This window comes from Xenopus tropicalis, chromosome 1, assembly GCF_000004195.4.
Source record: "Xenopus tropicalis strain Nigerian chromosome 1, UCB_Xtro_10.0, whole genome shotgun sequence".
In the NCBI taxonomy this organism is placed as follows: Eukaryota; Metazoa; Chordata; class Amphibia; order Anura; family Pipidae; genus Xenopus; species Xenopus tropicalis.
In genome coordinates this window covers 36,760,647-36,774,513 of record NC_030677.2, presented here as the reverse complement: position 1 = coordinate 36,774,513, position 13,867 = coordinate 36,760,647, and the positions used below count along the sequence as shown (strand labels likewise).

At 39.0% G+C, this 13,867-nt stretch overlaps 1 protein-coding gene across 2 annotated transcripts; it reads right to left on the bottom strand.

Annotated features, from left to right (window-relative positions):
* Nucleotides 1-1,475: 1,475 nt before the first annotated feature.
* Nucleotides 1,476-12,927, bottom strand: uchl1 (ubiquitin C-terminal hydrolase L1). 2 transcript variants are annotated; one of them, NM_001011321.1, is made up of 10 exons: nt 12,629-12,705; nt 12,524-12,535; nt 11,020-11,160; nt 7,566-7,694; nt 7,209-7,359; nt 6,284-6,369; nt 5,904-5,951; nt 3,553-3,619; nt 2,744-2,802; nt 1,476-1,832 (listed from the first exon to the last, which is right to left on the bottom strand). In NM_001011321.1, exons 3-10 carry the CDS (start codon nt 11,095-11,097, stop codon nt 1,746-1,748), a joined length of 705 nt encoding a protein of 234 aa, NP_001011321.1. In that variant the 5' UTR covers nt 11,098-11,160; nt 12,524-12,535; nt 12,629-12,705; the 3' UTR covers nt 1,476-1,745. The 2 variants fall into 2 exon arrangements, with proteins under 2 accessions (NP_001011321.1, XP_012816643.1); XM_012961189.2 differs by lacking the exon at nt 11,020-11,160 and having other exon boundaries at nt 12,629-12,927.
* Between the last annotated feature and the right edge of the window lie 940 nt (nt 12,928-13,867).

Genomic DNA, 13,867 nt, shown 5'->3' with positions numbered 1-13,867 from the left:
TTTGCATTTCATAATGCAGCCCACATTCTGTATACATTGTGATTATTCACAGCCTGGCTAGCAGCTCTCTTAATTTCCTCCCAGATTTGATTCCATTCCCAGTGGCAGGCCTATAGTCTTTCTAGGTGGTTTTGGCTGCCACAATGATCTAGTCTAGGCCTCTCAATTTAATTTCTTCATAGCCCAAGGGGTCTCTGAAAAAAAATGCACACTGCTACATTTTACACCATGACAAAAACAGTGTTTACTGTATAAAGATCTGTAAAAATATTTCAGCAGTGTAGTAAAAACAATCTGCATTACTTTTATTCTGCTCTGAATGCAATGGAAACTGGTAACATGATATTTGCATAGAGACTTACAACCAAAACTTTAGTTATAATAAATGCTGGATGGGTCAGGCCTGAGAGACAACTAGTTAACTTCGCACATGAGGTCTAAGAAAAGGGAACCAGTGCTCTAAAGAAATTCTATGGAATAACAGTAAAGCAGTAGCTAGAGGAACAGAATGCCTTCCCATTATTGCATTCAACAGTTTTTTTCTGAAATCAGTAGTCTCTAGAAAATAAAATATATGTTATATATTTTACATACACTGTATCATGGTGTAAGCAGATAACAGGAATTGTTTTGCCATTAAAAGTAAATCCCAGGGCCCAACCTGGTTGGTTCATGCAGTTCCCCCTACTGTAAAGGAAAATAAATGACTAGAGGCAGCAGCCTGTTAATGGAGACCATAAAACATATGCTGCCTTTCCAAGAATTCCAAAAGGGCTGCTTTTAAAACAGCAGTGCCCTCACCTGGTGAAATACAGGAATTGCAGGCAACAGTAACATTACATTTAAAAGTGGATTTAAAGCCAGAACTTACATTTAGGAAACGTACAAACTTCCAATTATTTTAACATTGTGCATAAAAGTAAAAGTAGAGTGTCTGAGCCTTTATCTGCCTGGAGGCTCTGATTTATGGAACAAGCCAGCTGATTGCAACATTGTTTAAAAAGTTAGAGCTAGGAGAAAGTTTTAACATGTTTTTGTAATTTATCCTATTAAACATTTGTAACTTATAGGAAAGTGGTCATTTTATCTTTTAGTTTACACCCTCTAGGTGTATGTATAAATGAGATCGTAATATAATGTATAGTTTCAGCTAAAAAGGCAGCCCTGCTAAGAATTGCCAAATCCCAGCCCATAATATAGGAGTGACATTGTCATTTACCATAGAGCAAAAAAAACAAAAACACTGAATACACAAAGTGGTTTTGAGTCCCAAGACTGTTTGATGGTCAACATTAAAAAATGGGAAGGATCAGTAGACAAGGGTGGGTAAGGCAGGAACTATAGCTCCTAGCATCCCCACTGAAGTCTGAAGCAGTTGGACACACACACACTTGAGCTGCAGCCTTCTGCCACAGGTACAGGCCAGATGCATTAGATAAGCATTTATTCCTCACTTTGAATAAATCACATCAGGCTAAGTCGGAAACAACGTTTTATTCTTCAACAGAACAAGGTGTGGCACTTAAGTGGTTAGCAATTACAAATTGAAAAGGCAAGTAAAGCATCAGATCACAGCAACAACATACAGATTTGTATCCATATATGCAGATCAGCACTTTGGGCTGGTGTTTTACACACAAGTGCCTGGAGCAAGAAACTGAATGACTTCTCTAAACAGTTAAAAGTATTAAGCTGCACTGTCTATGAGTGTATATGGAATTATAAGCTGCTTTGTATCTGCACAGTTAAGCGCATTTGCTTAGAGCCACGGCAGAAAAACGAACTTCCCCTTGTTCGCGCTCAGTAAACTGTCTGCATATTTTGGCTGCATCCTAGAAAGGAAAAAAAAACTTTTAAAGTTGGTATAGTAATGATAAAAACAAAAGACACTAAACTGAAAGACTTTGCAAATGCTGCCCCCAATGGTCTTAAAGGAAAACTATACCCCAGACTGAATACCATCAGGAATATATATATATATATATATATATATTAAATATTGCCCTTTTACATACTTTTCCCTTGAGCCACCATTTAGTGATAGGCTGGGTGTTCCCTCAGAGATCAGCTGACAGGAAATAATGCAGCTCCAACTGTAACAGGAAGTAGTGTGGGAGCAAAAGGCAGAACTCTGTCCATTCATTGGCTGATGGGGCCTAGAATGTATGTGTGTGCCTTGGCTTGTTTGTGTGCACTGTGAATCCTATGATCCCAGGGGGCAGCCTACAATTCTTAAAGTGGGAATAGGGTTAATACTGCCATGCCTTTTGAAGGGCTTGCACTCACAAGTGCTTTTTGTGTTTAATGTATGTTTGAGCGCCCCTGACCACATTCGCCAATTGATTGTTAGATTCTGCCTGGTTGTACTCCAGTGCTTAGAGTTGCCTTTTACTCCATTCACTTTTTTTAGTCACAGCTTGGTGCATTTTCTTGTGCTTGGCACATGTTCATAATTCAGTAGAAAAGAGGATTGTGTTTGGAACTGAAAAATGCAAACAATGATTTTTTGCACTCAATACACACTTGTGAAGGCATACAGAACAAACAAAACACGAGTATGAGCCCTAAAACTCATGTAAAAACTGGCCATACACATTCAGATCTCCTGTGTCAAGTTTATCAAACAAGAAAATGGTCTAGTTTGGCCACCTATGTCCTGGGCCAAGTTAGACTGATATGATTGTTTTGCCCCCAGGCCAAAGGGAGTGTCCAAGAGTTTGAAAAACAATTAAAAAGTACTTACCTTTAGTAAAGTCTCTTCAGAGGTAGCATCATGTTCCACAGGGGAAGGAAGTCTGCCATCTTAAAAAAAAAAAAAAAATTTTTTTTTTTTTTTTTCACATTGTCATTTCAGTACAGCATTACATTTAAGAGATTCTGACAACACATCATAACTTGAACATACAAATGGCAGATCAGCCGCCACATGTAAACGTGCCCTTCCCTATGAAATAACCAACTATAGATGCTGCTAACTTTCTCAGAGTTGCCCCAAAAATATCTAAAACTGGCACTGGCAATGGTTGTAGAGATAAGATTGTTTAAAAGAAGGCTGTTGAGGTTGATCTTATGATATACATATTATAAAGGGGCTCTCATGTTGCAAATGAGGGATTGTTTGTAAGATGATGCATGTAGAGACACTAGTCAGGAGACCTGTTGTGAATGTCCTGTTATGATAGCAGAACAAATTAGGCTAATGCCAGTTGGGCTGCTATGCAGGCTAAGAACCAGCCTATCCACTATATGGTACACATATAATATAATGGTTGGGATAACTGGGCAGCTTACATGTACTTAAGCTCAAACATGTTCCAGTAAAAGCATGCCAAAGGAAATTTTGTACTGTTTTAAGGTTGTTGGGAGCAAGAACTCCAGTGAATCCAGGGCCATTTCTGGGGCTGCTGCCACCCCTGGGCTCACTCATGCCCCAGAAGGGTCATAGGGGCATAGCTAGTGCTTTCTGCAAAAGTAAAACCCTTCAGTAAATCAAATAAAATATAGCAAAGCAAAATGGTGTAAAATGCTAAGAGAATAAAGTAACCCACTTACCCAACTCATAAAGATGTCCATCAACAGCAGTAAATAATATAAAATGAAAGTTTACATCACTGTTCTCCTGAAAATTAAATAAAGGCCACAATGAAACCCATGTCACAAGGCTGCTACACTGTATGCAGACATATTATAATCAAGAATAAAGAGACATCAACTTTGTACAATCCAGCACAATTACTGATGTAGGAGCGGGTTTTAAACTCACTTAAACTTTAAAGCAGATGTTTCCAAGATTGACAGTTCTTTTCATTTATAAGGTACTAAAAGTATACTACAGAATTTAGTTTTGTTTTGGTAATGCATTCTGACAAAGTGACAGAATGTAAGTATGAACTTTCATTTTTTTCCCCCACAGCTGAGAAATGAGAACAATTGTTATATCTTGTATATAACATATATAATTAAGGTTCCACACACTGAGCTTGTATAATTTAGAGTTAAATTGTATATTAAACGTACACAAGAATCCTTATCTGTATATTTGAGCTTCATATTGGTGAACCGACAACAGTACCTTAGTTTGCAGATGGCAAACATTGCATTTGAAAGTCACTGCTGCCTCCCCTTTCACTTAGATTTGATATTGCTGGTGCTTTGTGGAAAGAGTTGAAAAAAGCCTTTATACTGGTGTCAACACATTTCCCATTTAAAGGGCAGAGAAAGTAACATCTATAGTACTGCTGGTGATGTAACACAACAACCACCGCCACCAGTAGTTTATTTGGAGCTTTAGTGACAGCTTGCATTTCACATCTCAGCATATCCAGGTAGAATGCTGGTATTAGTGCTGCACTGACAGGTACCCGTTTTTTGTGCCTGGAGCTTGTAAATCCCAGCTACTCCTGGGACTGAGAGGCCATGTATAACAAACACCTTCTGCCCTGGACTTCTCACACATGAGGGCATTGAGCTGGTCATACACATTCAGCTTTTAGTCTTCTTCCGACGAACATTCATATATTGGTCGTACATTTAAATGCAATGATCTGAAACCAAAATTCAGCCTGAAATTGCAGGATTATAAAACCCTAAAGATATAAATCGGGAGGATGTTCTGAACATGAAATAGTTGGCAGACTAACTGTACAAAAGTGACTTCCATTGTAGGTCCCCCAAGGATATCCCATGATATACAATACAGGCACAGATTTTATAGTTATCAAAATGTTCTAACCTGGCCTACTGACTAAACAGATCGCCATGGTACAAAAATTGGGATGATAATTCGGAGCCCACCCAATCCAAAACTAGGTTTCATACAATTTTATGTGTATGGCCAGCTTTAGACAGCACATTGTAGGGAGGTGATAAAATGCATGTGCTCGGGGCCACTGTAAAGGTCCCCATACACGAGGCGATTTCACTCGTTGTGCGACGAACGATGATATTGACAAATGATCGTATGGCGATCGGGTTTCCATACGATATGCCATCCACAGGCAACGATAATTTGCAAAAGATTTCATGGTATCATTATCGTAATATACGTACAATCGTACATCTACGTACGATCCAATGTTGTGGCGGAAGCGGTATTTATTTATTTATGTTCGTTGACTTCCGCTGCTGGCAATCATGACATGCGCAGAGAACAATCGTTCTAAGACAAATGTCTGACACTCACACCAACTGGCAGATTTTATCGTTAAACGACTAAAATTTTTAAACCTGGCCGATCGATTTTGGGGACGATAATGTCGGGTCGATTAGTGGGCCGACGATCGTTCGCACACGATTAACTATACGATAACTTAACGATAGTATCGGATCGTTCGGGAATCTGTCGATTGACAGTAAAAAAAAAAAAAAAAAAAAAAAAAAAAAAAAAAAAATCGCCCCGTGGGGGCCTTTAGGCACCAGGTTGCCCAATGCAAATAACTCACTGGTAGGCACCCATTGCCCAAATAAAACTAATAGAACTACCTTCAAATAAATAGCTAGTGCTTACTGATAAGATACAATTTATAGGTGTGCCACTCTGGATCAACAGGAGGAGATAAACTGTAATCATGAAAAAAATGCTAAAGGGATCGTTCTTTTACAAAACTAAAGAACGATCCCTTTAGCATTTCTCACCTTTTTATTAAAATGAGCGGTATACAATATTGAAAATTTCATCAGTTAAACCAGATGAAATATCCAAGTGAGCCCCTATATTGGTGGGGGGGGGGGGGGAGCCTTGGCAACTGCTCCTTTATTAAAACAGCCCAGCATGCGGTGCACATAGAAGAACCACAACTGCAGGCCCAGTTAGCAAAGTGTTCTGGAAAGAGTCTATGCCCCATTTTCCATTAGGGTGGAAGAGACAAGACAACGTAACGGTTAGTGGAGGCTTTGAGACTTACCCTGCATTGTCCTTCAGCTGCCACGGAGTTGTGAGCAGACTTTATGGCCTACAAAAAATGCAGAATGAATACTAGAGATCTTCAGGCATAGGGAAGTTTGTAATAAGTCATCAAACTAGATCAGTCCCAAAATGGAAACTGCCAATTCACATACCAGTCTCCAGTATATTAAGTAAATACCAATTTTTTCCCATTGGTATAGTGTAATCTACCTACTGTATGTGCCAATCTAATCTGTTCTATTACTGTACCTTAACATGTTAAACTCTAAAATGTGATAAATCCTACAGCTTTTTATGTATTAGCTAGGTAGAAAACACGCACATTAGATTACACCATTCTGCGTTACTTTATACAGATAAGCAAATGTCAAACATTACCTCATGTTTTTCCAAGTGTTTCGCCCTCTCTTCAGGTGAAAGTGTAGCAGTTTCTTCAATAAAATTCTTTAACACAGAATTTTCAGCTGCATGACATGGGAATAGCACAGACACAAAAGGTTAAAATGAACACATTTCTAAAAGTCTGAGTTTATCTTTAAGCACTTGGCTATATTAAAGCCTATTCAATATTTGGAGACAAACTGAAGCCAAGTACTGCTTTGGATCGGTGCTGACAACCCTCTGACCAGGTGGTAGGGAATAGCTTAATGCCCAGTTAGCCATTCAGAACCCTCATTCATCACCCAGATAACCAAGTTTCCAGCTATCCTAATCGATAATGCTTCAGCCCTTATCAAAAAGAACCCCAGAAACATGTAATATGAACTTCTAGTGTAATGGAATACAATAGCATTGTTCTGCCCAGCATCGCCTGTTTGGCTTGAAGCCACAATGCGACGATCGATTGATTGATCATAACCCAGCTCCTTCCTGTACAGAAGGAAGTCTAGGATCGATTAATTGATCGTCACATTGTGGATTCTGCCCTGCATCGCCCCAATTTTAAAAAGTTTTAGCAGGTATTTTCTAAAAGCATTCAAAATAATAAATGGTGTGCAGGATAGGGCAATTATTGGGGCAGGGTAGAATAGATTTTTTATTTAAAAATTTTAGTGTTACTTTTCCTTTAACACTACCAAGCCAAGAGCAGTATTCATGCTCAGTAGAAATCTTTGTTTTGAAACAAACCCAACTCAGCTCATTGTGTTCAAAGTGTAAAAGTTCTGTTGAAGGTAACAAAGGGCGTGGGGCAATATTACTACTGTATATTAAAAGGTCACTTTTTAGGTTTCATCAGTTATGCAGTTTAGCATTATACAGGGCTAGATTTTTACATTAACTTTTCTAAATGGCAAATACTCACCAAAATTTAATTTATCCTTATTATTTGCTGCAGCATGAATAAGCCCAACTGTACCACAGGAATTACCAATAGTCTGTTTTAAGAAATATACTTTCTTGTTTGCATCCTTCTCTTGTAGCTCCTTTATTTGGCTCTGTCTAAAGTTTTCATGCTGTGCGAAACAAAATACAAAGCATCAGCAAGTTGGGCCACATATCCGTTACAAAGCTATTTATCCTGGTGTCAATTTTATACAGATTCAAAGCAACATTTTGTTATTCCGGTATATAGATGGAATCCACTTCATCCTCAATTTTAACCAAATTAGCTCATATCAAAAAAGGTGTTGGAGCTTGTATAAAAATGCTGCTAACTTACCTGTGGAGTAAGGGGAAAGAGTAGCAGTACTGCACAGACTGGTGTAAGAACATTGCTCAGAGATTCATCCTCAAATCCCAAGACATCCACAAATTTCCAGCCATCCAACACACCCAACTGGGCCAGAACCTGCACAAATGACAGGGCAAGACAGAATATAAACATGTTCAGGTCTAGACCACAAAATGGAGACGAAATAAGACTCAACCAGACCATAACAGGAGAAATTTGTACACGCACTAAATGAGAAATATATACATATAGCAGCAGATTTACAAAAATAGCTGCCAATAACCACCATGGTGACCAATCAGATCTTTGCCTTCATTTTATTAACTTTTAGTTGACTGATCAAAACAATATCTGATCACTACACTTGTACAATTTAATGTTTTAATGTAGTTATGTTCCTTAAAGAAACAGTCATTGCAATGAATCTTTTTTTTTTTATAAAGCCGCTTCTCAGGTCTCAGGACTTTCTACATGTCTGCAGAAGCATAGGCTAACAGAAAACTGATTCAGTTCAGGGGGCATGTGTAAGAGAATTCCCAGGTCTAACATACAAATTCAAGTCATCACTAATCTGGAATACATGATGGCCTTGTTTGCAAAGGACAAAAAAAAAAAAATCAATCTGCTTACATTTAAAAGGCAAAGCCCTTGACTCAATGTATCATCTCTTGGAAAGGATGCAGGCAGGCCCGGACTGGCAATCTGTGGAGGGGCTGCTGTAAGATGCCACAGACAGTCACTATTTGGTGGGCTGGTGGGGGGAAGTTTGGGCTTCTGTATTTGGAATGCCAGGGCCAATTTTGTATCCCAGTCCAGGCGTGGATATTCAATACCAGTAATAGCAATTAGGAGTATGAAAATTATTCATTAGTAATTCATCATTTTAGCCAAGTCCAACAGACACATTTTCAAATGGATGGTGATTTTTCTATATATTTGTTAATGGGAGGCTAACACCTGTTGTTAAGGTCTAGCCCTTTATCTGCCAAAACATTCTAGTTATGCATTCTATTGTACTTAACAGGAATTGTACAGTCAATCAATCTTTTTGCTAGATATGCCCTGTGGCTACATACATTATGCAGTATCCTTTAGCTATTATAATGTGCACATGCTGCAACTGCTCTGAATGCATCTCCATTCCTTCCATCTTCACACAGGGGTTAACAATGCACTCTGCACCACATGGCAAAGGTTTTCCTTCTGAATGCCTGATCCCAGATTCTATCAGCATTTATATATTAAAAATGTATAGGAGTGGCAAGTATTATGAGCAATAAAGGCATTATTGAGCAGGCCATAGTAACAAGATGATTAAGTGATGGGTATACAGTAAATACCTGGGGTGTGGCTAGGTGGGAGCGTGCCTTACAAAAGCAAAAAGCTGGGGAATATATCGGTGTTCCCTGCACAGTCAGACAATTCATACTTTACTTTATTGCATTAGGCAGCACAGCTTACCAACTGCAAACTATTTACATGAGATGAATGGGGGGCACCCCCAAACTCTGAGCATACAACAACAAGGTCAGGTTCATAGCTAAAGGGATATTAACTGAACTATTACTTTAAACCAATTCTATAGTTATGTTATAAGCAGTTTGAATGTGTTAGGCCACATTGCTTGCTGGAGACTCACATATGCGAGTTTGCTATGGAGCCTTAAAGGACAAGTCAACCCAAAAACAAGTTTTTGCCTAATAAAAAAAAAAAAAAAAAAACAAAAAAAAACTTAATTCTAGGAAGCTTTGCAATATATGTTCATTACATATTTGTAATGGTTTGAGTTATTCGTATATATAATTTCTATTAAAAGCGGTGTCTGTCCTTTTCTATTCTCTGCCTTGGGGGCTCTGGTGTTTGAAACAATACAAGCAGCAGATTTTACAGACCTGTCTCGCTGGAGGAGCCTGGCACTTGCAACATGGTTTAAAAATTAACAACCACGAGTTCAGCAAATGCCGCTTTCTATAGCAATTACATTTACAAATAACTTTTAAAGCACTAATAATTTGAGAAATGAATATTGGAAAGTTGATTAGAATTATGTTCTAAAAACATTTTTGCCTAATAAAATAACTTTTTTTCAAATGTTTGTTCCTGCAGAAACATACATATATACATTCAGAAAGTTATATTATTTACTGTCTAGCATGTGTGTATGGAGGTTGTATCTGTGCATTTAATATTGACTCCTGAACAGTTCTTATTTCAATATGAATTAAATGTACCAGAGTAGCCCAAAGACCCTAAATGCTTAAAGTTTCAAATGCATTTACTGAAATTAACCACTTATAACCAGCATAGAAAAAGGGGTTGTGACAAAAAAAAAAAAAAATTTGAGACTGCTCATTCAATAAAAGCCACTGTTACAAAAATGCATAAAAAAAAGCTTAGTAAGCATGGTGTAGGATAAAAAAGTAAAATATTTGTTTCAGAATTATGATTTTAGTATCACAGCTGAAATTATGAAGCTGGTACTAAAATATAAATCTTTCAATGTAAAAAGACAGGACCGACTATTCCTTTCAGTAGCAGGGAATTGTACAGAACCGATTTTTAAATTCACTTCCAAATAAAAGATTCACTTAGACTGCAGTGCGGGTGTGGTAGGGTCAGTGACTGCAAGCTGCAATCTCTCAGGAGCAATTTGAAGGGCCCTTGTGGTTGACCTTAGAAACATAATGGAAAGGGAGGGAGATTATGCCTCCCACTGAACCTTCTGGAAAGTAGTAGAACACTCTGGCTTATAAGAGACTGAGCAGTCAGTATATATTCTTACCCACCCAAAGAAACCTGTATGAGGGAAATTCAAGTAGCAACCCAATTCAACATGTGACAGATAAGAGGATAGTAATAAGGATACTACCACCAAACAAAACAAACAAAGACCCAAATATAAGAAAGACAAATCCAGATATGGGACCATGGCAATACAGAAAGGCTGGGCCCTACAAGGGTGGGGCAGGGAAGGGTTTATGTGAGCATATTTACACATTAAAACCCAATAGGATTGTCTTAATCTAATCAGATATATACTAGCTAAAGGTGGCCATACACCAGCAGATTTAAGCTACCGATTCTATCCACCCATGTATGGGGACCCCCCTGACATATCTGGCCAAAAACTGGGCAGGTGTTGATCAATCAGGTTTGATTTTTTACCGACAAATCAGGGACTGCATTGGCTCACTGATGCAAATGAACATAACAGTTTCCATGCCTGTGCATAGTCTCAGTAAATATCTTTATTTTACCCTTGGCCCTGAAGTGCCCCTATGATGTTGGCTACCCTAGGTAAATACCATGTCCTATCAAAATATCATCCTGGGAGTGGCCAGAGAAAACTTTGCCCTTGGGAATTCACCTAAAACTGAATTCATTCTTAGGGGACATTTGCCCAAATTAAGAAAAACCAAAACTTTTGAAGAGGACCGCAGACCTCAGAAAGATTCATCAGGGAACACCCCAGGGACATTTTCTCTCTGGCATTTACATGTGATTTGAGGCCCATATCCATCTTCTAGCAAACTTTTTCCAGCATTTTTTCTTGTTCTCCCTATTCATATGCTGAATCCATGTTCTAGGTGGAAATAATAAAGAAAGCCTTGATGAAGGTGCACTTGGCGACAATAATGGGCACTAAGGGTTTATAAAAAAAAATAAAAAATAGTATCAGACCCTTTATCCAGAAAGTTCCAAGTTATGGAAAGGCCATTTTAATCAAATCAGTCACATTTTTAAAAGCTATTTTCTTTTCTAATTATAAAACAGTACCTGTACTTGATCCCAACTAAGATATAATTACCCCTTATTGGGGGCAGAACAGTCCTATTGGGTTTATTTCATGGTTAAATGATTCCCTTTTCTCTGTAATAAAACAGTACCTGTACTTGATCCCAATTAAGATACAATTACCCCTTATTGGGGCAGAACAGCCCTATTGGGTTTATTTAATGGTTTATTATTACAGAGAAAAGGGAATCATTTAACCATGAAATAAACCCAATAGGACTGTTCTGCCCCAATAAGGGGTAATTATATCTTAGTTGGGATCAAGTACAGGTACTGTTTTATTATTACAGAGAAAAGGGAATCATTTAACCATTAAATAAACCCAATAGGACTGTTCTGCCCCCAATAAGGGGTAATTATATCTTAATTGGGATCAAGTACAGGTACTGTTTTATTACAGAGAAAAGGGAATCATTTAACCATTAAATAAACCCAATAGGACTGTTCTGCCCCCAATAAGGTTTAATTATATCTTAGTTGGGATCAAGTACAGGTACTGTTTTATTATTACAGAGAAAAGGGAATCATTTAAACAGTACCTGTACTTGATCCCAACTAAGATATAATTATTCCTTTTTGGAGCCAAAACAACCCTATTGGGCTTAATTAGTTTAAATAATTTTATTAGCAGATCTAAGGTAGGAGATCCGAATTACAGAAAGATTCCTTATCCGAAAAACCCCAGGTCCCAAGCATTCTGGATAACAGGTCCCACACCTGTACACTTAAAAGTAATCATCTGACCTATCACAAGCAGGTTAGAGGGGCCTTGCAGCAACACCCAATCCAGTGTTAAAAACTGGAATGGAGAAATGCCCAACTTAAGTGCTGGAAGTTTAACTCAAATATATTGATGGCCAGAGACTGGACACCCCTGTGCCCTCCCCCCGTCCCGACTCTATCTGTGCTGATGAAGCTGAGGATGAAAGCGAGGCTGTAGGGGCCCGGGTACCACAGCAGCCAAATCCTAGGGCCACGCCCTGGCAACTCGCACAGCCATAGCGCGGAGTAAGGGCAGGCTGAACACCGGGCGGGCTAAACATCGGGCCAGCGCCACAAGCTTGTGCAGAACGGAATCCCGGGAACACGCCGGGTGTTGGTGCTGCCACATGGTTATATAATGAAGGCCTCCCCATTTCGCAAGCACTCACTTTGTTCAGCATCTGTGAAAAAAATGAAATACACATAAATGACTCCAAGAACAGAACGCCAACACCTCAGTATCTAAAAGTAATAACCAGCAGCTCCTTACATACCTCAGGGTTGATCTCCATTGCGCTCCACTGCATGGCTGCCAAATGCCGTCTCACAAAACAAACACACGTTGATCCCGTTCAGATACTGACTGATGAAAAGGCACCGCCTCTGTTGCTTTTATAAACCCGGTAAGGTACCAACGCATTGCAATAGACGGGGGGGAAAGGCGATCAGCTGGTACCACTGAGTGGCTGCTGGATAGACGAACCACCCCTCAGACGTTATCAAGTAGGATGGTTCTAGTGTCTCCTGGCCGAAATTAATCATGAGTGACGATGAGTTAATAACTAAAAGTGGCCAGCGTTCATATCTTATTCTTATTTTGCGGCGTTGTGAGGGACGCGCCCCTTTTTATGGATACATTGGTGCGACTGCAGGCAAAGCGCAAGGGTAGTGAGTTCTAGAACCTACACCTTTACTTCTTTATGTTGGGAAGAGAAAGGGGTCATATGGGTGTGGTCATAGGCGTAAATCTCACTAGCGGTAAGTGATGAGGCTGAGGTGGCTATGGGATCTGCTATGTAAAGTCTGTAGCATTTAAAGGGGCCGCAGTTTGCAAACCTAAAAATAAATGCTTAGTAAAAGAAATTACTCGGCTGCAGCTTTACAGTTTACATTTACTACACGTTTTGTGGTTTTGCAGTTAAATATAACTACTATTGAGAGTAGTGTTTGACCCTTGCTTTCTCTGCACCGTTGGTTCTGACTATTGAAGTAATGTAGCACAACCTTCTGATTAAAAGAACTGTCGAGAAGCACACAAGACAGACTTCTACTGCATTGGTTGAAGAGTCAAAGCCGGCTGTGGTTCTTGCTCCTCTATCTCAGTCCTCCAGGAAACTGTTAGGCTGGCCAACCTTATGGTGGCTACACACACAACCATCTTTCCCACAACTATTGTTCATCCACTCTGCTAATGTTAAGAGCTGAATCGTCAGATATTCAAGTAAAAACTATTCTTTACCCCTATCTGACGATTCAGCATTAACCTTACGATGTTTGGGCACCTTCTAAGGCACCCAATCAAAATTTACAGTACTGCCAGATAGATGAGACAACCGATATTCAAGGCTTTTGTCACTTCATCTCTCAACAAATTCCTGTGCTCAAGATCAAGTCGATTATTTCTAGGAAATATTTTTTTACTTTTATTTTGTTGTGGAAACAATTTCCTAGGGAATATTTTATCTGCAGCGAATGTGGGTTTTTCTGTGTAGTGTCCCATGTAGGGATGCAGG